This window comes from Leopardus geoffroyi, chromosome B1 (assembly GCF_018350155.1).
Source record: "Leopardus geoffroyi isolate Oge1 chromosome B1, O.geoffroyi_Oge1_pat1.0, whole genome shotgun sequence".
Lineage (NCBI taxonomy): Eukaryota > Metazoa > Chordata > Mammalia > Carnivora > Felidae > Leopardus > Leopardus geoffroyi.
The window spans coordinates 54,974,965-54,999,474 of NC_059327.1; the positions used below are offsets into that span (position 1 = coordinate 54,974,965).

Sequence of the window (24,510 nt, forward strand, 5' to 3'; positions counted from 1 at the left end):
TTCAGAGAAAGAATATTGGCAAGAAACGCAAAGATGTATAGAGCATACACAGGGAAAAGGGCTGGATGTGGTGAAGTGATGAGCATACAAGAAAGTAAGCTCAATGAAGGCAATTTTTTTGTTTTTGTATAATGCTCGATACCCTGTGCCAGAAACATAGTAGGTCTTCTATAAATATTTATAAACAAAATGCCCAAGAAGAGGCAGCTACTGTTTAACTTAGTCCTGTTGTTGGATGGAAATATGAGTGTAAGATTCCCAAATACCCTAAAATTTCAAGTGGAAACAGAAATCTAGATTTTTTTTTTTTTTAAGTGAAATGTGAATCCTAGATGTTGGCAATGAATTCAACAGGGTCAAAGAAAACATCTACAGGTAAGAGTCTACCAAAAGGTTAACAGTTTGCCACTTCTGTAAATTAAATAGGTAAATGTAAGATTATTACTAATATTGAGTTAGGCCTCTTGATAAAAGTTTATGTATGCCTTCCAGCTGAGCATTGTTTTTGTAGTTGTGTAAGAAACCCTTCTCACCCTAATAGGAAACTCCTGTAGCTTCTTACCGTGTAGTAAAGGTACCTATGGATATTGTTTCTGAGGTCTTAGTGGAATTCCATTTTGTTCCTGGGCCTCTCTGTTCTTTTGGACTTACAGTGCGGACTCCCTCAGTGAGCCTCCTCCTAGGAATTAAATAGTGGGCTCAGGAGGAAAATTGTCCATTAAAAGAAAAGAAAAATAACTTTTAAGCAACATGTAGCATCAAACTTGAGAACTGGAAATGACCTTTATATCAAATGATCCAGTCTCCTTCCTCAAGAAGACATGGAAATCAACTAGGATAATATCCTAGGGCATCAGGTAAGACAATAAAACACTAATCCACTTATATTTGTTATGTTATCCTTTGATTCTTAACATTTTCCCAATGAAGATGAAATGGCTTATATAAAGGACAAATTAAAATACAGGGGGCACCTAGCTGGCTCGGTTTGGTTGGGCATGTGATGCTTGATCTTTGGGTTGTGAGTTTGAGCCCGTGTTGGGCATACAGATTACTAAAGAAAAAATACAGACAAAGGGAAAAACAGGGTTATGAGGAAGAGGAGCTTACCCTTGGGACTCAGAGTTTGAGTAGGTCTCTGTTTCTTACTGGTTTGATAGCATCAGACAAATCATGTAACCTTTCAATTTCCTTATCTATAAAATAAGAAATTTTGAGGATTAAATGAGGTAATACATTTAAGACACTTAGTTTGGTGGCAAGACATAGTAAATAATAAATATTAGCTAAAAGTATACATAACAGTATGTAGGTATGGGTTAATATAGTTGCTATGGTTAATAGTATCAGGTTCAGTTCTGAGATTTTTCAAATCACTTTATTTTGTTTTTTCATCATGATAAATGTACTCCCTATGTACTTCCCATCCCCTATTTCACCCATCCCCTAACCCACCTCTCCTGTTAACCATCAGTTTGTTGTGTGTTTCTTGGTTTGTCTCTCATTTCTTTTCCTTTGCTTGTTTCTTAAATTCCACATGAGTGAGATCACATGGTATTTGTCTCTGACTTATTTTGCTTAGCATTATACTCTCTAGCTCTATCCATGTTGTTGCAAATGGCAAGGTTTCATTATTTTTTATGGCTGGGTAATATTCCATTATGTAAGTGCCACATCTTTATCCAATTGTCTACAAAAGGCCACTTGGGCTACTTCTGGATCTTTGCTGTTGTCAATGCTGCAATAAATATGGGGGTGCATCTATCCGTTTGAATTAGTGTTTTTGTATTTTTCTGGGTAAATACCTAGTAATGCAATTACCGGATCATAGGGTAGTTCTATTTTAAATTTTTTCAGGAACCCAGTTCTGAGATTTTTGACACTCAAGGTAGAGAGAAAAACGTTACATGGAAAACAAATTCCTCCCACGTGGTTCTGGAGGTACTGATACTGGAGTTATGTCCTTGCCTTTATGTCCTTATGTCCTTGCCTCCCAATACTAAATTTGAGCTTGGACAAGTTATTTAATCTATCACATATAGATGTGTGACTTCTGTTTCAGTTGCTTTTGATTTTACGAAAGTGTTTGCTGATGTCTTGGGAATTGGCTTTTTCACTTAACATTATCTTACTGACTTGTTTATAGTTACTTCATTCAGATTCATTGCTGTGTAATGTTGATGGGTATTTAGGTTGTTCTTGGAGGTTTTGCCATTGTAAATGGCAGTGCTTTAAAAATTCCTGTACCAGTCTCCTGGTATTCAAGTGCACCCCCTCCCCTCCAGTAACCTGCCCTGTAAATTCCAGCTGTCCCAGCAGCCCAACTCTTTTGCCTCTTCAGCTCAGCAATACCACCACTGTTTGCGCTCCACTTTCCTGTACTTTGATCACAAAAGTTCTCCAAGGCAGACAGACATGGTAAACCTAGTATTCACCTTGCATGTTTCCTTTCCCTTGAGTATCATACTCTACTTTGCCTATTAACCAATTCCTCAAAACATGTCATGGCCAGAAATGGAAGTCTTTTCAGCTGTATTTTCTACTCAAAATTTTAGTTTTTTTTCCTATGTTTAAGCATTAATACAGTTGGGAGTTTATTTGGCCATGTGAAAAGTCCAAGAGAAATTTCATTCATTAAAAAAATTTTTTTTTAATGTTTATTTATAAGAGAGACAGAGTGCAAGTGGGGGAGGGGCAGAGAGAGGGTGACGCAGAATCCAAAGCAGGGTCCAGGCTCTGAGCTGTCAGCAAGAGCCCAATGCATGGCTTGAACCTACGAACCGTGAGATCATGACCTGATCTGAAGTTGGACACTCAACCAACTGAGTCATCTAGGTGCCCTGAGAAATTTCACTTAAAGATAATTAAAGACTACATTATCCTAAACATGCTTCAAGACACACTTAGTTCTATCTGAGGGTTAAATTAGACCACTTAAAATTACATTTTACGCATGGAGGTGAGGTCAAGATCATTTTTTCCGGTATTGAGAAACCATTTTACTCCCAATTTAAGCAGCAGCTTAACTTGTGAGCTTCATTTCTTCATTTGTAAAGTGTGTGTAAATGTTAGCTCCTATATGAAACACAGGTACACACAAATAGCCTTTATGTAGGGTTTTCAGTGTAGCTGTCTTCTGATTAAAAACAAATTTTAAGACTTTGAAGCCAGATAATAGCTAATGTTTATATTACCTTGACTGTATGCCAGGAACTGTCCAAACCACTTTATGTATGTTCATACAATCCAAATAAAATTCCTTGAAATAGGCACTGTTATTTTCCCCCATTTGCAAATGGGGAAATTGAGGCATAGATAATTTCCCAAGGTCATATGAGTAATTTGTAGTTGGACAGAGATTCAAAACAGACTGGTTATCATACTATATTCATTCAGATGAGCAGGTTGTAATATCGTTCTATTATGAAAATAAGGAACCTCCCCATACCACCTCAGCTCAGATGTGAGGTCAAATATGGGCATTTCAAAATCTTAAAAATGAGAATTGCAAGGCAATTATTGGATTTAGTTTAGACTCAGTCCTTCCTTTAACCTCAATTCCAGGAATAGCGGTCCACAAAAATCATTCTCTGACTTCTGTCCATTTTCCTGCAACCAATTCTAATGAACGATATGCATTTTCATAGTGCTCGGTACTTTTTAAATCTGCTTTCACATGGATTAATTTTCACATACCCAAATGACTGGCCTACTAGGTATCTGGCTCAGGTCAAATATCTGTCATGTTTTCCATTGAATTATAAGTGGATTTTTTTTTTTCGATTACATTCTGTCCAGAAATGAAATATATTCCAAGATCCCCATGAGACTGTTTCTGAAAAAATAAATGAACTCCCATTAACTCCAGTCTGGTCCAATGTGACTTTTTAAAATTTCTATGGTATAGCAGCTGAGAATTAGAGGACGTGACAATAGCCAAGTCAATTGAGAGAAAGTTTCCCAAATGAACTCTACGACTTATTGGAATGTGAGCAGCCACATCCTCTTTTGAGATGTCGCCTGTTGTGCCAAAAGGTCCTATGGCCTATTTTTTGGTAGGCTTCCCTTCTCTCTATACTCACTTATCGGTCACGTTGCAAAGAGTTTTGACTTAAAAGAAATTTTTACTTTCAATAGGCAATCAGATAACAGAAAACACTGCCAAGAAAGATAGATGTTGCTGGGGTTTTTTATAATTGGATAAGTGATTTTTAATTTTTAAAATATTTTTTATTTATTTTTGAGAGCGAGAGCAACAGCACAAGTGGGAGAGGGGCAGAGAGAAAGGGGGACACAGAATCCGAAGCAGGCTCCAGGCTCTGAGCTGTCAGCACAGAGCCCGATGTGGGGCTTGAACCCACAAATCGCGAGATCATGACCTGAGCCAAAGTTGGACGCTTAACTGACTGAACCACCCAGGCACCCTGGGTAAGTGACTTTAAAAAAAAAAAAACAAAAAAACTGCTATACATAGGCAACCAGAGGCGAAAATAAACCTTTGTTTCTTTCCTACAGATAGGTAAGCTCCGTGTATTCTAAGCACATTCTAAGCAGAATTATAACCAACATTCAAGCACATAGTCAACATATAACTATGGTATATATTTTAGCTATTATGTTAGTGTATCTGGTAAACAATAAAATAATTATTTCAAACATGCAGTGTTTGGATTTAGAAATGATTACGAATACTGAAAAAAACCATGGATTAAAATACAGTATTTTATTTTTTTCTCACCTAAAAAACAAGCAACCCAGAATTAAGATATACATAAACTTCTCAAATTTATCCCTAATAAAATTTGAATATTTATACAATTTCTACAGAAACATACAGTGTATCAAAATCTGCATAAATCAAATTTATAAAATGTGTAGAAATGCATAGTGATATTATCAACTTACAAAGCAAGGATATGGGAATTATTTCCAAAGCAGCCTACAGTAGAAAATAGTCCTATGGCAGCAGCTTCTGATGTTTTTCATGTTTGGTACAGTTTCTGATTTCAATATATAGAATCATTTTCATAGAGTATTAACGAATTGCACAAAGTACCCATTTAAAATTTACATGCACAGTTTATGTGCCACCTTTCTTAGGCCTATGCATAGTTAGCAAGGTTATAATCTATTCAACAAGGAAAATGGAGCCTATTTGCAGAGATACAAGTAATTGAAGTACCAATTGTCTTAGTTTCCTTTTTATAGTTGATTTATTTTGCAATTATATAAGCACATATAAATGTATTCCTTTTTAAACATCCCTAGAGATGAATGAAAGTTAAAATGGTTGATCACAGATCAGTAGCAAAATACAAATTGACAATTCAAAATTATAAATAAAATTCCGTTCAGGATGTTTAAATCTGACTCTCTAAATTTAAGAGCTAAGCTTGGAAGAAAGAAATCTGTAGGCTTTTCTTCTTTCCTTTTTTAAGCTGTAATTAAAAATAGTTCCCTCTGGCAGTAGTTTGTGAAATTCCTTTCATTGTAATGATATCATGATTACAAGATCAAAAATGCTTAATTTACTTGCCATTCCCCACTTCATCCTTTTTCTTTCTTTCTTTCTTTTTTTTTTTTTTTTTTAAACTCAATGTAGCATTTTAATCTTTTGGGTAACAAAAGACTATTTAGAAATTAAAACTGAATTGACCACTTGCACTGTTTGGTTTTCCTATAGGAAGTCCTATCTTAATAAATGTTTAAATCCAAACAAGTCTTCTTTTTCACTGGAGAAATACTAATAGGAATATGCTTCCTAAAAAAAATTAAGAAACACTAGAGAACCAAAACCTAACCTAACAGAAGTTCGTATTTGTTAATGAACTGTATTTTTAAATAGATTTTAATTTAAAAAATGTGTAGGGAATTTCATTTGGATGAAGATATACATGAAACATCCATTCACTCTTGGCTTCATAGGTTGCACAGCTTAGGTTAATAATGCACAGGAGTTTTTGTAAGGCTTAATCTAAAAAGGGCTTGGAAATTCTTACCTTGGTCAGAATGAAACTCTGATGTGTTTACAGTGGTGTTTTGTTATTTTTGTTACCCCCATATTTCAAGATTTCGAAACTGAGAATTACTTATAGTTTTCTATAGTGACAGGTACTGGGGAAAAGTAAATCCCAGATGTCAGTGGACAATTTTTCTCTAGTTGGTAGACCCTCTTGACTGATCTTGGGAGTCAGTATCAACAGAGAGCATTGGGAATGCCAGCATGTAAGGAAGTTAATGCCATACAATCTTCAACCCTATGAAATAGCCTTGGGATGTTCCATACTGTGTTTTCTTTCTCAAGCCGCACAACATTCAATTTCAGAGCAAATGGTAGCATGTAAATTCATTTCTGAGTAATAAAAGTATTCCTCATACAGATGACAATTCCATCAATACCATCCTAAAAATTTCATCAAAAGCTCTTGAAATATATACTGAGAAATGAAAGAGGCACTAAATGTGTTGAAATTCACCTTTCAAAAAAGCAGCATGACTGTGAAGGAAGGCCACCTTGGCTAAGAACCTGTGGCAGTGCTTCATAAAGATGTAGAATTAAATAAAGACACAACAGGTTGATAATCACCAAGTTATATATGAAAGTCTGGTTACTCCAACCTTTTTTCAAGTGTGTTAAAGAAAAAAAAAAATCAAACTGCCTTTCAGACCCCTGAGTGTAATCCCAAAGAAGACAACAATGCTTTTAACTCTGTTCTAATTAAAACAGAGCTAAATGCACAAATTACCAACATCATCTTAAAACAAAACAAAAAAAGATGTAAACATCTACAAAGTTTAAGGTAAAAGCAGTTTTGTAAACAGTAACTGCAGATGATAATGTTATTGTAAAATCACAGTTTATCAACATCCTTCAAACTGATCAGGAGGTTCTGGGTTTGGAGCTGTACAGAGTTAATAACAGTTGCAGCAGGTTTCAGGCGGTTTTCAGTCCTGTATAAATTTATGTGTCAGTAGGTAGGTTATTGGTTTCTTTAATTCTTTCTAAACACTATGGATGTTATTCATTTCCCACTTTTGAGTCATTTTACTGGAGTCACAATTGGAGATGAACACTTGATGTAGGATGTCTGAGCGATCTAAGCACTTTCCTGAAGGAATATGAGTAAATCTGTGCAGGTTCTGGAAAACAAAGGAGAAAGGAGTTTTAAATGTGCACTTTTTTTGATATCACTGACATTAGAAGAAGTCATTACCTGGCTTTCATAAGGAGATGGTTCTAGAAAATTGGACAGGCTTAAGCTAAACATACCTCAGACTTTGGAGTTTTCCTGATTGTCAGTCTTCTAAGTCCTTTTATTGTTAAGTCATAATGTACTGCTGGTACCATAAATTCAATGGTATACAAACTTCTTCAGTTCCCATCCTGGCTAATGACAAAACTATCCTTCGTGTCCTCAGGACAGAGGCCTTTCATGCTACACTTCCCTTCATTCATTCTGTTTGTAGCAGCAATTGAGGACTGATAGTTGCAAAGTCTCTGATCTGTCTCCTTTCCCACACTCACCGCATATGCCTTAGTTTAGCCCTCATCATCTATTGTGCATTTCTTCAATATAACTCAGGGCTTCACATACTGTAGTCCTCAGACTAAGACTGGGCCCGTAAGGTCAAAACTATTTTCATAATAACACAAAGACCCTGTTTGCCTTTTTCACTGCACTAACATTGATACTGATGGTGCAAAAGCAATGGCAGGTATAAGTGCTGGGGCCTTAGCATAAATCAAGCAGTGACATAAGTGTTCTAGTAGTCTCCTTATTCATGGCCATACATCCAAAGCTAAAAAAGAAAATGCTAGTTTTACTTCAGGATGTCTAATGATGAAACAGTAAAACGACTAAGTTTTACTAAATCTTGACCCTTGAGTATACTTTTAAAAGTATTCTGAGCTGAAATGGAAAATAGGCATAAAGCACTTCCGTATAGTGAAGTGCAATGGTTATCCTGAAGGAAAAGGAAAACACGTGGGCACTTGTTTGACCTGAGTGTCCAACTAGCTGCTTTTTTCATGTAATGTCATTTTGACCTGAAAGGAAAACTCTAGACAAACTGTGATTATTCAAACTTGGGACTGGGTAGACATTTTCTGGACAATGAAGTAAGCCTGTCACTTAAAAAACAACACATCTGACAGTATTTGTTGCCACTGATAGAATTTGAGGTTTAAGCAAAAATTAGAGTTGTGGAAAACGTGTACCCACCACCATGAACTTGACAGCTTTACCATGAAATCAGTGGTTATATCTGTGATTTTTTTTTGATACTGTATGATGAAATGTGTCAACATATGGAAGACCTACATAACTTGGTGAATCAATATTTTCCAAACAAGCAGTGCATGCGTGATATTACAAAAGCAGACATGGGTAAAATAGATTTTAATGTAATATAGGGCAAAATGTTCACTGATATGGTTTCAGAGTCTATACTGCAAATGATTTTTAAGAAACTACCACTTATCTAGTTGTGGGGTGGCATCAAAGAACAGCTACAATGACCTGAAAAGCCTACTAAATGAACCCTCTCTTCTCCAGCTGCATGTTTGAGTCTGATTTTCCTCATATATACTTCAACTAAAATGATATATCACATCAAATTGAAGGTAGAAACAATATGAGAATTCAGCTGTCTTCTATTAAGCCAGACATTTAAAGGGATTTGAAAAACTATAAATGCCATTCTTCTCACTTTGTTGAAAAACTGTAATTTGTCATTCAAATTGTTTATATGAATATGTAGTAGGGTTATTACTTTTACATGAATGAAAACATACATACAAATACAACAAAAATACATACTTACAAAATTTGTCAGGTTTAATTTGCAATCCAGAAAATATTGTTAGTTATAACCTAGATAAATAAAATCTGCGTGTGTGTGGGGGTCTCAGTAATTTTCAAGAGTGTGGAGGGAATCTAGAGATCGGAAAGCTTGAGAACTGCTGACTGAGCTGATCTGCTTATCAGTCCATACTTTGCACAATGTTTCTAGAATTATTTTCCTAAAAGTATCCACTGTTTCCTATCACTGTGTTCCTCAAATAATGTCATTCACTTTCCAAAACTTATACAAAGTGAAGTTGAATGTTCTTTCATGTGGACTCCAATTTAGGGCTACCAAACTAAACATGATCCCTAGAGTTTTCTACAGTTTTACTCCATGCCTTTGTTCACCCAGTCTTCTTATTTATCCTCCATGAAAAGCCGTTTTATATCTCAAGACCTGGAACAATAATACTTCCTATATGAAACTTGTCAGAAATAATTCCTCCTATTAATCTCTTCTTTGTTAACCTAAAATATATACATTCCACTTTTTATCCATTAAACTACTTTTGGATGGTAGTTTCTGGTCTGCTAGAGCCTTCTTTTACTATTTTACTAATACCATTTTACTAATAACCTATCATTTATTGCTATTATTCATCTTTGTGGAAACAAATGCTCTGTTCTTCAGGATTTATGTTCATGTTCTCCTTCCTAACTTGTTATAAGAAAAAAATCAGCAACTGACATATACTTACCACTTCATGGTAATTATTTGGGAATGATGATAACTGGGAATATTAAGCTGGGTCATAATACCGTCACTACATAGCAAATAAGGGCTTGCCTAACAGGCATGGTACGATAACAACTACTAAATGAGCAAATGAAGTTGAGAGTTGCCAGATTCTTTTGGTTTGGGGCAGCTTTCCCAACTTTGTGTTTCTCAATAAATTGATGTAGTCAAGTCTAGACTCTGAAAATTATACATCAATCCATTAATATGTTGGAATCTTCAACTTGGCAAAGAGCTTTGAATATTCACAGGTGAAAGAGCAAAACTGCTCCTGCAGTGTCAAGTGAATAACTAAACATGACCTTTAAGCAAGCAATAGGCAATATTTATCCAGTTGTGTTTAGCAAATAACGCTAATAAAGAGAGGTCACGAAGGCCCAGATTTCCAAGTGTTATTTGTTTGTCTCTATCTCCACCTGCTGGACAACATGAAATATAAATGCAATATTTTAAAAGATTTTATATACATATAATTTCAATTACATATGTAATTTTTAAATAATTTTACTTTAATGAATGACTCCTTTAGATTTAACAAGTAAGATTTCGATATTAGAACAATGGTGATTACTGCCTCACAGAACAGATTTTTCCCGTGTTACTGAAATTAGCACTGGGTCTTCATAGACATTCTGTGACCTCATTACAGGACGTTATACCAGAGAATGAAAGTGATGCTTCATTATGGAACAAGGAGTCACTCAATGCTCAGGAAAACAAATGACTAACTAGAGGGAAATGCAAGTCAACCTGAATGCAGGTTTTAAGATTTATACATCTAAATTTCGTATGGTAGATGTTATTAAAATGAAATCACAAATAATATCATTTCAGGAGTTGAAACGTACAATACCTTGAAGTACTGCCATTCCTTAAATTCATTTAGATTACAGTGTGTGATCATAATTTTTGATCCATCAGGCCCCTTTGTCAAACACTGGTCATATTGCATAAGTTGGTTAGCTTCGTTGATTCGAAAAAGCTATTAAAAAAAAAAAAAGAAATAAAGTAACAGAGGCACTTTCTCTTCTAACATACATTATTTTATTTTAAAGATTTCACTGTTAAGTAATCTCTACAACCAACGCGGGGCTCAAACTCCCAACCCCGAGACCAAGCCTCTCATGCTGCACTGACTGAGCCAGCCAGGTGCCCCAGATATACATTATTTAAAAGAAAAAAAAGAAAGAAAGAAAGAAAGAAAGAAAGAAAGAAAGAAAGAAAGAAAGAAAGAAAGAAAGAAAGAAAGAAAGAAAGAAAGAAAGAAAGAAAGAAAACTCAAAATTAAATTCAGTGACTACCTTACTTTTCTATAATTTTTCTGTATGTTCAGAATTTTAAGTCCAGAGATAAAACTATATTCATTTTGATATTAACGAAGACTCCTATTAACACCTAAAGGATTATGTTCTTTAGCCTCTTGGATATAGAATGTGTTATTAACACATATTATGTACCAACAGTGTAAGTAGATGAAAAAGTAGAAACAGAGCTGATGACATTTCACAGTCTAAGTCAGAGACAAGAACAATACCCATATAAGGAAATAAAATATATTAGTGAAATATACTTACTGGCAGTAACATCCTAGCTTATAAGGGGGAAATGTGGAATACTGAACAATATTTGCAAATAAAATTGTTCAGAGAGTTGGCTTACATGATTCTATACTCACACAGGAATACATTCTAATCTCTTATATCAGACATAAATTCTAGGTTCAGATTGGTTCTGTGAAAACCAATAATGCTGTCATCCTCATCTAAATGAATGTTTTAGCACTGTCAATTTTTTTTTTATAGAATGTTTTACTTTACCCAAACAAAATTATCAAATTAAAAAGCAAACTAAGCCCCGTGATCAGTAAGACATTCTGCTCCAATGCAGCAGACCTTATATAAAAACATAGAAATATGGTTATTTACCTGATTCCCTCCCATCCGGTGGCAGGGTCCTAGTTCAACAAAGCCTCCATTTGTTTTCCCCATGCTATCAATGCAGTAAACAGTTTCAAGGCCTCTGATCTACAAAAATGAACAAAGAGCCAAAGAGCAGGCAACAGGTTAGCTGTAATGCACTCTAGCTTCAGAGTAAGAGGGTTTCATGCTAAATACTGCTGTTCACGGTGGAAATCTGGGTGTGTGTAATGCCAGGTTTTGATGGTACTATCAGTCTTTGAGTAGTTTACAGCATACCAGTCATCTCTGAAATCGTTTATGATCTTGAAGTCAACACTGGAATGGGCTCATCCCAACTATGGGCACTGGTCTATAGATTTTGATAAAATACCACAGAGGAAAGAAAATTAAAAAGATATCATTAAATACAATTCCAGATTCATGCTGATTCATGTGGATGAGAAGCAAATAGAGTACAGTTACCTATTACCTCAGTGGTAAGAGACACTGGCCCAGAATTGAATATGTAAGGGAACTCTTCCAAATGGCTCTGTGACAATTTTGGCAGCTGTCTCCAAGGGGCCTAGGGAGCAAAGATTATGGCGAATGGGCCAGGCAGTGAGACTTTTTCCCTGACAGTGAATAACTTAGGCGAGAAGCAAACACAGGGGATCATCTTTGGGATGCACATTTTGTGTAAAAATCACCTTTTTTCCTTTCTTGGAAATACTATATATTCGTATCTCAATTATAAATTACTATAGTATTTGGATAAAATGTTAAAAAAATGTTTATTCTTTCAGCAAATATTGACTGAGCACCTATGATGATGAGTGCTTTAGCAGATACAAGGAGAATCAAGTCATGGTCCAGGACCCTCATGCCCGTGAGAGACTAAAGGCTAAGTGTCAATCAGGATGGAGGGTTGGGCATGTGAAAAAAGGAGGCTCTTGCCCTGCCTGGAGGAACTCTAAAGACTGCCTCAAGGAGACATGCGGTCTAAACGGGTAGGGGTTTACCTTGCAAAATGGAAGGAATGCTGAGAAGTGAGGTGTAAGGTACAGGGGCCAGGATGGGGATAGGGGTTAAAGTGAAGATATATTTGGGGGTGAACTTATAAAGGGAGAACAGAAAATTTCATCTATCCATTCACTCATGTCTTTATTCATCAAATATTAAGTGACTACTGTGTCAGGCATGTGGCAGGCTCTGATACACCAGTGAGCAAAATAGATAAAAGGTCCTCGCCCCAGCGAACTTACATTCTAGGTAGGGAAAGAGACTATAAGCAAAAAACATAAACACGTTTGGAAGCAGTAAGTGCCATGGGGGAAAAGAAAAAGAAGAACAAGTTAAAGGTGGTGGCTAAGGCTGTCTGGGGGACGGCAGGCAGATTCTCATTGAGAAGGTAACACAGGTTGCTATAATATGCTATGATAGAACATAGAGATGAAATAAAGACTATGGGGTGGTACGTATTAAATCAAGATGTGCACAGCGTAAGCGTCGGTTTCTTTTATTCCCAAACTCTAAACGTCAGGATTCCTTAGGGATGGATCCCATCTTCTTTTATCCATCTCTGTTTTCTCCCTAGGCGAGTTCATTCAGTTTCATGAGACAATCTACCCGCTGATGGCTCCAAATGTACATTGCCTCTTTTCTGGGCTTCAATATCACGTAGTCTGTTATCTACTTGACAGCCGCACCTGGATGTCCAGTAGGCACTTCCCACAATCAGAAAGCCAATAAAGGGGCGCCTGGGTGGCGCAGTCGGTTGAGCGTCCGACTTCAGCCAGGTCACGATCTCACGGTCCATGAGTTCGAGCCCCGCGTCGGGCTCTGGGCTGATGGCTCAGAGCCTGGAGCCTGTTTCCGATTCTGTGTCTCCCTCTCTCTCTGCCCCTCCCCCGTTCATGCTCTGTCTCTCTCTGTCCCAAAAATAAATAAACGTTGAAAAAAAAAAATTAAAAAAAAAAAAAAAAAAAAGAAAGCCAATAAAGAACTTGCTATTCCCCCACGCTTCCCCCTCATCCCCTCCATCAGCATCCCAATCTCAGCTGCCACCGAATCAGCTACTCAAATAAAAAAACACAACTAGTCATCTTGGCCCTTATCCTTCACATACCCGTCTGTCAGCGATCTGCCTCCAGATGAATTATGTACCTTGCATTTGTCGGCTTGTCTCTGTTCCATTTTTGACATCCTCGTCTCAGCCACCATCGTCATTTCTTACCAGAACTATTCTACTAGTTTCCTAATTGGCATCCTTGTTTCTACTCTAAATCCTCACAACAGGGTGATTAAAAAGCAAGGCATCAGTCAACTTACGTTACCTGCTTAAAACCCTCCCACGGCTTCCCATACCTATAGGATAAAGGCCTCCCTCCTCATTAATCTCCTCTTTTCTGATTATCATAAAGGCAAAGCATTTCCTGACTCAGAGCCTTCAACCTCACCATTTTCTTTACTTGGAACACTCCCTCCTGGCTCTCTGGTTGATCACTCAGATTTCAGATTAAATGTCACCTCTTCAAAGGTGGCTTCCTTAATCTGTCCCTAAATTCTCTTGACCGTCACCTGTTTATTTCCTTTGAGGGCCTTACCACCATCTGCCATTATCTTCTTTGTTTCCCTTTTGTTGTCTTTTTCCCCCCAAGGGGAAAGACCTGATGAAAGGGACCTGCTTGTCTTCTGTCTACAAGAGTGACTGGTACATAGTAGGCCCTTGACCACTATTTGTTGAATACTTAATTACACAATGATACATAAGTTTGAAAGTTCATGGCATGTTTAATATACCCATGAGGCAGCAACATTAGGCTCATGGGTGGGGGGACATGAGAAATGAGATTACAAAGGCAAGTCTGAAGAAACAAAGAAATGACAACAGCAACCAATGCCTGACCTTACTTATTTTCAGTTACCATCAATCCATTCACTCATTTGACAAGCATCGTTTGAGTGTCTATTGTGTATGGGGAGGTCTCTGTGTTAGTCCATTGGGACACAATGGTGAACCAGGTCCTGGGTCGAGAGACTGGCTGAGAGATAGGCAATTTTGAATGTTATGAGAACCCATGGAAAGATCCAGAACTCAGTTTTTCTGACAGAGTGGGGAAGGATAAGAGAGGCTTTTCAGAACTGGTGCTCTCTAGATTGCGAGCAATAGGGTAAGTTGGAATTGGTCAGGAAAAGGAGTCAGAGTGAGGGGCAGGGAAGTGGCAGAGGCTGCAGGGAGTGGACAGTGCTCGAGGATGGAGAGCCAGAAGTCCAAAAGCTGAGAGCAGGGGGCACAGTGGTCAGGTGGTCAGGGGAGGTGTTAACAGTCTGGTAGAAAGGTGGGGGAGGACAGTTTTTAGAGAAACTTTTCTCCAAGAATTTTTCTCTTTCACTCACACATTTCCATCTTTCTCTGCCTTCTCCCAAACTCAAGTCTCCAAACATACATAGTTTTTGAGATCTGAATACCAGCTGGTACTTACTTCTCCCCATTCAACATTTTTGGGTGGCAAAGGGTAGTGTGAAGTTATGTCATAAGCGATTTCTTCCATGAACCATTTGAAACTTTTGCAGTTGTGATCCTCTCGAAATTTTTTCAGCTCAGATATATCCCCATATGGTAATGCCTTTGATTCAGGACGACTGGCATAGAAGTAGTCTTTGTATTCATCCCACCACACCTCTACAACTCGAACATAATTCTGTGAAAAAGAAAAGATGATGAGAAAGGAAAAGATCTGCAATGCTGTAAGCAGCCCATCTTAGACACATGAAATATGACCAACATATAATATACTCATTTCAATAGGACCTGATATTTAAGAAAACAAACGCAAGTGAGTTAACGACTCTAATATGTCAATTGCTAAGGGTAGAATGTAATGCATGTTCAACTAAGAAGCGATGGACACAGAATCTGATGTCACTGAGCTGTAAGATCGCATATTCTAAGATCATATGTTCTATCCTGCTTTTAGAGGAAGAAGGTGAAGCCCAGAGAGGGTTTAGGGGAGGCTGGCGGAAAATGGGTGCTCCTTTGCCCAGAACAATCTCTTTCATTTAGAACCACACTACCAGCATGTGTAGGGAAAAGGCTCATTTCAGGAACCAGCATGAAAAACAATAGCTCTGTTGAATAAAACACATTTTGTTTGCAAGTGGCTTTTTTGGTCACATTATGACTGTACTAGAACCATTTTGCTATAACCCAGAATTGATAGGATATTTTCACCAGTTGATGCACTTTAAGGGAAAGCAACTAAAGAACAATAAAATAAGTTAATATTGTGATAACTGACAAAGATCTATCTGCTAAGGCTTAACTGAACAAATGCCTGTAGGCATGAATGTTGTAACAGATTGAGTACATTCTCAATCTAGTCCCTTGGTCTTGTACGTTATTCATCAGCATATTTTCTCTGTAAAAGGCCAGAGAGTAAGTATCTTTGGCATTGCAGGCCATACAGTTTCTGTAGCAACTACTCAGCCCTGTTGTACTGAGAAAGTAGCTGGAGACAATATGCACACAAAAGGATGCGGTGGTGCTCCAATATCAATCACTTTTTTTACTGAAAAGGGCTGGATTTGGCCTAAAGGCCATAGTTGCTGACCCCTGTGTTACATCAGGAGTAGAAAATACCTTGCGTTCAGACTAAAATTCTCCTAGGCTGTAACTACCAAAAGGCGAGCATGCTCCCACAGGCATGCTGTTGCAAAAGCCCATGGGTTCAAAAAAGTTTTAAACGTGTAATATTATTGCTGAATATGTTTAAAAAAATTTTTTTTTATTTATTCATTTTTGAGAGAGAAATAGCGCGAGTGGGGGAGGGGCAAAGGTGGGGGGGGGTTGCGGAGAGAGAATCGTAAGCAGGCTCTGCATTGTCAGCGCAGAGCCCAACACGGGGCTCGAACTCATGATACCATGGGATCATACCTGAGCCAAAACCAAGAGTCGGATGCTTAATCGAGCAAGCCACCCAGGTGCCCCCATTGCTAAATATTTTTAATTTTTGCAAATTCATCCAGAATTAGACACAGCCCGTGTCTAATGAACACGAAGCTAAATACTAATGAACACGAAGAATGAAACGTGCATACATAAGGTTATAGCAACACAAAGAAGGAGCATTTATTTGTTTGGGATGGAGAAATCCAGAGGGCCACCATGGAAGGGCACTGGACAGCTGTGTCTTGAAGGAGTGGTTAATTATGTGTGAATGGTAGTCAGGGCAAAGAGGAACCCAAATGAAGTATGGCAAATCATGGTGCATTTGTAGTCCTAAAAGTAGTTTACCACAACTTACCTTGTCGTGTTTTGCGAAAATTAAGGAGTTAATCTAGCAAAGCATTTAGATTCGTGACTGGTACACAGTAAGTTGTCAAAAAGTGTTAGCTATTATTATTATTCTTTTCTAAAATTCTTTGAATTTTATCTTTTGGCTGACAGTCATCAAAAGGTTTTAAGCAGGTACAGGTATGAGATTTAATGATCAGGGGAACCACACTGGTGGTGAGTGGAAGACAGATTAAAGGGGATTGAGCCTGATGGTGGAGAGCCAAACAGGAGGCAATTCAATTATCTATATGGCAGAGATCTGAGGACCTGCACGAAGTATAGGAAGGAATGGATTTCGGAGATAATGTATGAGGTAGACTCTTCAGGGTTTGGTTCAGTGAGAGGGAAGGGAGGACTACCCCAACATGCCCCGTAAGTTTCATTCATGGGCAAACAGAGAATATAGGAAAGGGAATTGCTTTTGAGAAAAAGTTAAAAAGTTCAGCTTTGACTCCATTGAGTTTGAAATGTCTGAGGGTCATCTGAGAACATAATTCTGAGAGGCAACTGACCATTAAAGTCTGAGGCTCAGAGAAGACACACGAGCTGAATAAGTCGACATAAACCATTATTAGCACACTGTGGTTGAAGTGGATGATGTTAAAGCTGGAGGGAAAAAAAGCACCTGGCACACTCTAGCACTAAGTGGAGACTGAATGTTACATTTATCAGATAGTTTTTATGATATGTACAGTTCATTTTTAGAGTGGATAAATATTTCCCTCACATCTCTCTTCCTTGTAGCACAGGCCTTCGTGAATCAATGTGATCTTTCATTCTTTGTGATTATGGGTCCAAATCCAAGGGCAAGTTCTTTCCTGTAATGCCAGTCAGGCCTGGTGTTAGTTAATATGGTGCCCTTTGCTTTAGCATGGACATTTTAATCTCATCTCCTATTCTGGCTGGGGCTCCCTTTGGCCATTTCTATGATAATTTGGCTGGTTAGAAAGCTTTGTTCATTCTTTAAGCCTTGTCATCTCTGCTTCGATGATCTATTTCCCTTTAAGGAACTATCCCACGTTGCATCTGTAGCCAATAATAAACTTCCTTCTGACTTCCTTTTGACTTGGTTAGGGGCTCCAGAAAATGAATGGAATCAGAGTCCTATGCTCTTAGAATTTATGGAAACAGCACAATTAAAAAATCTTCAAAGTTGTTTGGTCGAGAATAAAGGACTTCATCTCCTAGCCTCTGTGTGAAGCTTTTCTGGTTTGCCCCTGGTTTGAGGGATAAAAGATATTAATCTTTTGCAATCACTGTTCAAAAATTTGATTTTGTTTACTACACAAACTTCTAATATGATTAATTTTTTTAAACAAAACAAAAATTATATTTTATTCAAGTGTGAATAATAGAAGCTGATATTTTCGTTTCAACTACTTTTCTACAGAGTGGTAGTCCTTTTTGAATTTATTTGAGATGTCTTTGTGGAGAACATTCAATACAGAAATCTTAATCTGAGTGGGATACAATGAATAATCTTAAAAAATAATAAGATCCCTGACAAACATAGATACAAAGAGCCTCAACAAAATGTCAGCAAGCTGAATTCAACAATACATTGAGACAATCATACATGATGATTAAGTGGGATTTATTCTGGGGACGCAAGCATGGTTCAACATCCACAAATCAATCAATGTGATACACCACATTAACAAAAAGAAGGATAAAAATCATATAATCACTTCAATGAATGCAGAAAAAGCATTCGATAAAATTCAACATCCATTTATGATAAAAATTCTCAAGTGGGTATGTATAGAGGGAACATATTTCAACATAATGGAGACCCTATATGACAAGCCCATAAGTTAACATCATACTCAATGGTGAAAGCCAAAAACTTTCCCTCTAAGATCTGAGACAAGGATGCCCACACTTGCCACTTTTAATCAATTTGGTATTGGAAGTCTTAGCCATGGCAATCAGACAAGAAAGAGACAAAAAGCATCCAAACTGGAAAAGAAGTAACACTCATTATTTGCAGATGGCATGACACATTACATAGAAAACCATAAAAAACTCTATCAAAAAGCTATTAGAAGTAATAAATGAATTTAGTAAAGATGCAGGATACAAAATTAGTATACATAAGTCTGTTGCATTTCCATAAGAAATTAAGGAAACGATCCCATCTATAATTGCATCAAAAAAAAATCTAGAAATAAATTTAAGGAGGTGAAAGACCCATACTCCAAAAACTATAAGACACTGATGATTTTACCATATATTAACTAACTAGAATTTAAATAAAAACTTGAAATAAAAAAAAAAGACAAAAAAGACACCGATGAATGAAACTGAAGGTAACACAAATAAATGTAAAGATATACCACACTCATGGATTAGAAAAATCACTATTATTAAAATGTCCACACTGCCCAAAGCAATTTACAGATTAAGTGCAATCTCTATCAAAATACCAATAGTATTTTTCATAGAATGAGAACAAATAATCCTAAAATTTGCATGGAACCACCAAAGACCCCAAATAACCAAAGCAATCTTGAGAAAGAGGAACAAACCTGGAGGTATCATGCTCCCTGACTGCAAACTACACTACAAAGTTACAATCAAAACAGTATGGTACCAGCACAAAAACAGATATAGACACCAATGGAACAGAATAGCGAGTCTAGAAATAAGCCTATGCTTATATGGTCAATTAATCTTTGACAAAGAAGGAAAAGGGGAAAAGACAGTTTTCTCAATGAATGTTGGGAAAACTGACAGCTACCTGCAAAAGAATGAAACTGGGCCACTTTCTTACACCACACACAAAATAAACTCAAAATGACTAAAGACTTAAATGTAAGGCCTGAAACCGTGACATTTCTAAGAAAACACAGGGCTAAGCTCTTGGACAATATTATTTTTCGATCTGTCTCCTCAGGCAGGTGCGACAAAAGAAAAATAGACAAATGGACTACATCAAACTAAAAAGGCTTTGTATAGTGAAGGAAACCATCAATAAAATGAAAAAGCATCCTACTGAATGGGAGGATATTTATTTGCAAACGATCCACTCAAACAGGGGTTAATAGCCAAAATATATAAAGAACTCACACAACTCAATATCAAAAAACAAACAGTCCAATTAAAAAATGGTCAGATGACCTGAACAGACATTTCTCCAAAAAAGACATACAGGTGGCCAACAGACATATGAGAAGATATTTAACATAACTAATCATCAGGGAAACAAAACCACAATGAGATATCACCTCACACCTGTCAGAATGGCTCTTGTCAAGAAGACAAGAAATATCGAGTGTTGGTGAAGATATGAAGAAAAGGGAACCCTCATGTAGCTGTTTTCGAGAATGCAAACTGGTGTAGTCGCTGTGGAAAACAGTACAGAGATTCCTCAAAAAATTAAAAATAGAACCACTCTACAGCCTAGCAGTTCTACTTCTGAGTATTTACCCCCCAAAACACAAAAACACTAATTCAAAAAGATATATGTGCCCCTGTGTTCACTGCAGTATTATTTACAATACAATTTACAATTACAAAAACCAAGATATGGAAACAACCTAAGTATCCATTGACAAAATTGATAAAGAAGATGTGGGGTATATAGATATATTCTCTCTCTCCCCTCTCCCACACACAGGATGGAATATTACTCAGCCACAAAAAACAATGAAATCTTGCTGTTTGTGAGACCATGGCTGGACCTAGATGGACAACATGGCTGGTGTTGTACTAAGTGAAATAGGTAAGGCAGAGAAAGACAAATACCATATGATTTCACTCCTCTGTGGATTCTAAAAGACAAAGGAACAAACCAAGCAAAACAGAAAAACAGATTCATAGATACAAACTGATGATTACCAGAGGTGGAGGGCAGATGGGTGAAATAAGGGAAGGGGAAGCCTGTGTGTACAGCACAGGGAATATAGTTAATAATATTGTATTATTACAATATTATTGTAACAGATGGTAGCTGTTACAGATGGTGACAGATGGTAGCTAGACTTACTGTGATGATCTTTTCATAATATATATAATGCATAATGTATAATGTATATAAATGTTGAATACCTGTGTATACCAGTAACTTACATAACATATAATAATATATATAATATGTCAACCATACTTAAAGACAAAACAAAACAGAAACAATAAGGTGTTTCATGAATAAGTTCAGCTTAAATTAAAAGGGGGAACCGGCATGAGTGCTTAAAAGATTTATCCCATTCAGGGAGCTGACATTTAAGTGACCACCACAGCATGTGGTACATAAATGTGCCACGTGTGGTACAAAGTTCCCTAGGCTTCTCTCCTTTTACCCAAAGACTCACCTTCAGAGTTGGAGAAGACCCAACATAAATGGGCGGAGGATTCCCTTGCCAACCCTCAAGACGGTAGATGTGTCCAACGCGAGAACAAGGGACAAACAGTAATTTGCCACCACACTGCCATATCTATCAGGGGGAAAAAAAAAAAACACGTGCAAGTTGTTTCAAATGATAAAATATAGTTGAAAATCTGTCTTATCAAGGTAAATATAAAATCTAAATTAGATACAGTGTCCATGGGGAATTCATAAACTAAATAAGTCCTAAAATGATTTGCTTGTCTTTCAAACTCTTATAATAACGAAGAAGGCAATCGGGAATGCAGTCACGTTCAGCCACTAAGGGCCTCTTGTGTACCTGCAGCTTTAAACACCCTTTCCCCAGCATAACCTTTCAAAGTCACACAGATTCTTGACTCCTGATATTATTCACTGTTTCCACTGCTAATGTATTTCCCACCTGGGTGATTAGTATAATAACCTCCAAACTGGCTTCTTCACCTCCAGCTTCTCTCTACTCAATGCTATCCTTATTTATAGTAAGAGATTATTCTAGCTAAAGGGCAGCTTTGGGTCATGTTATTCCCTTGCTTAATATCTTCAATAGGTTGCCACTGCTTATCAAGTTCAGTAAAAATCTCTTGGCTCAGCATTAAAGGCTCTCTTCCATACAGTCCTAACATACTTGTCCACTTTATCTTCTTGGATGTCTTTCTCCATGCTGTCTGATTCTGCTAAACTGCTCCTGTTTCCTGAGTATAATCTTCATGTGCCCACTTTTGTACCTTTCCCCATTCTATTTGCTCCGAGGTCTCTCTCCTCTCCTTTTATCTCTGCTTATCAATACCATGCCCACCTTTCTAGTTTGCCTCAAATGCCACCTCCAGTACAATGCCGTTTCATTTTGAAAATTTTTTATGTTTATTTTTTTTTGAGAGAGAGAGAGAGAGAGAGAGCAAGCTGGGCAGGGGCAGAGAGAGAAGGAGAGAGAAATCCCACGCAGGCTCCGTGCTGCCAGTGCAGAGCCCATCATGGGGCTTGAACTCGTAACCATGAGATCATGACCTGAGCTGAAACCAAGAATTGGACGCTTAACCGACTGAGCCACCCAGGTACCCCCACAATGCTGTTTCTTAATCATACCAATCGAATGCTCTTTACTTTCTCATCATATTATGAATTTGAGTACAATTCTAATCTCTTCTTATGAACTCTAAGTTCTTTGAGAGCAACGACTGAGTTGTTCTTCCGTCTCTGGACATTTAAGACAAGGGACAATAAATATCTGTTTAACCCAAACTGTGATACAGTTCTCTTTCTTTTGGGAAATGGGGGTGGGGATGGGTCGGAGCATGGAAGGTATCATTGTTCAAGGGCTGCCTCAGCAACAGGGCGGGTGCTGCAGGGAGGCAGCTCCAGGGTCAGTCTGAGGATGCAAAGTCATGGTTGGGATCTGTTTCTTTCCTGAATCATCATGTCCCATAGAGATAAAGGGTAACTGTGTCAGTGGATGGTCAAATGTGGCTCCCATACAGTACAGGTTCTCCAAAGGGCTTTTATAACAAACAAAGACTTTAATGCACAGAAAGCCTGGGGGGTGAGGTGGGGAGTGGGAGGAGGAGGTATTTTCATTTTTGAAGTTTGCTGGCCTCCATGTTGAGATGAGCCATATAAATATGCAACAAGTCTGGATTTTGCCTTTTGCCCTATTTCCCCCCAAAGGCATGCATTTTTGTTAGTCATTCTTTATAATTCGGAGAAATGCATTAAATAGGTCTTTTCCCAGAGAAACCGGCCTTATCTGAAAGTCACCAAAGTCAGTAATAACTACATAGAAAACTGCATTTGTTTAAAGAAAACGTTACCTTGTATGAGATCTCAAAGTTTTCACCACCCCAAATCTGGAGACCTGGATCATACAGACCCAGTTCAAAGAAGAACTCTCGTTCAATGGCAAATAATCCCCCAGCCATGGCAGGGGACCTAAGAAAAGAAACAGTGCAATAACTAATAAAGATAAATCCCAGAATCCCTTCACTAATAGACAACAAGCCTTTTTGGAACATAGTCTAAATAATGCACAGAAGAGACAAAACTGATGGCCAAACATTAAGAAATTACAAAGCCTTCACAAAACAATCGGTTTATAATTCTTTAATGAATTTACAATTTGTCTGAAATCCAATTGATAGTTCACTACAAATTAGGGCGTTGCATCATCTTGCCATTAGAGGGTGCCTTAGTTCCTTTGTTGGTTTGAAAATTAAGCCTTGAGAGTTAGCTAAGACAGAATTTTCTTTCACTCCTCAAAATCCTGAGCCATACAACCATGGCCTGCTAACTGCTCCTACAATGATTTATGAGTCATTCTAGGATGAGTGAAACCATAGACCATGGAAGTAGTCTGTCATTTTTTAATTTTATAGCTCAGGGGCATGCCAAATAAGGGTGTAAATCATTGTGGAACAGCCACAGTTCATTCAGAGTTTGCAAATGTAGCAAAGAAACGACACCAGGGAATTAGACATCAGCTATTTACTGTGTCAGGAGGCAGGAATGCAAAACGGTGATCTGCGGAGCTTCCCGAATGGAATCTTGAATTGGGCACTTTCTAGGGACGAGCCATTCTCATCACTAGAGCAAGTGATAAGGGGAATCGTTTTCATCCTGTTCCCCACCCCCAATTAATTACTATGTATCATGACTCTTTTTAAATTTTTTTTTTTTTTCAACGTTTATTTTTATTTTTGGGACAGAGAGAGACAGAGCATGAATGGGGGAGGGGCAGAGAGAGAGGGAGACACAGAATCAGAAACAGGCTCCAGGCTCTGAGCCATCAGCCCAGAGCCCGACGCGGGGCTCGAACTCACGGACCGCGAGATCGTGACCTGGCTGAAGTCGGACGCTTAACCGACTGCGCCACCCAGGCGCCCCGATGTATCATGACTCTTAAGTAGACTCTCCGTCAGAGTACTTTCTTCCTCGCCACACCTAATATTTAACGTCACTAAATCCTACCGATTCTACCTTGAACATCTGTCTTGAGCCTGTGTTCTACTTTCCAACATCACTGCTGCTTCCATCCTAGACCAAGCTACCACTGCTTGGACTGCTACGGGAACACCCCGACGGGGTCTTTTCTTCTATGCTGCCCCCATCCCAATCTAATCATACAGCAGGCAGAGTGGACTCAAGCTGGGCCCAGGGGATGCCAGACTCTCCCGACTCCTGAGTGGGCTTCCTCGTCCTGAGTTCGTTCTTCTTCACTGCTCTGCTCACATCTCCAACAAAACCAACTCTCTTCTATCTCAGGGGTTCACCTCTGCTGTTCGCTCTCCTGCAACGTTCTTCCTCTTTCTCCACAGGGCTGACGCCTCACCTTTCAA

At 37.9% G+C, this 24,510-nt stretch overlaps 1 protein-coding gene across 2 annotated transcripts in view; it reads right to left on the bottom strand.

Moving 5' to 3' along the window:
- Positions 1–4,704: 4,704 nt before the first annotated feature.
- GALNT7 (polypeptide N-acetylgalactosaminyltransferase 7) overlaps positions 4,705–24,510 on the bottom strand; it is a 149,593-nt gene continuing 129,787 nt past the window's right edge. For both annotated transcript variants that reach the window (XM_045462955.1, XM_045462965.1), the window contains exons 7-12: positions 22,990–23,107; positions 21,129–21,251; positions 14,963–15,181; positions 11,508–11,606; positions 10,436–10,564; positions 4,705–7,140 (exon numbers count right to left, since the gene is read on the bottom strand). In XM_045462955.1, the coding sequence (XP_045318911.1) occupies positions 7,003–7,140; positions 10,436–10,564; positions 11,508–11,606; positions 14,963–15,181; positions 21,129–21,251; positions 22,990–23,107 (826 nt within the window). In that variant the 3' untranslated portion in view covers positions 4,705–7,002. The remainder of the gene's footprint in view (positions 7,141–10,435; positions 10,565–11,507; positions 11,607–14,962; positions 15,182–21,128; positions 21,252–22,989; positions 23,108–24,510) is intronic.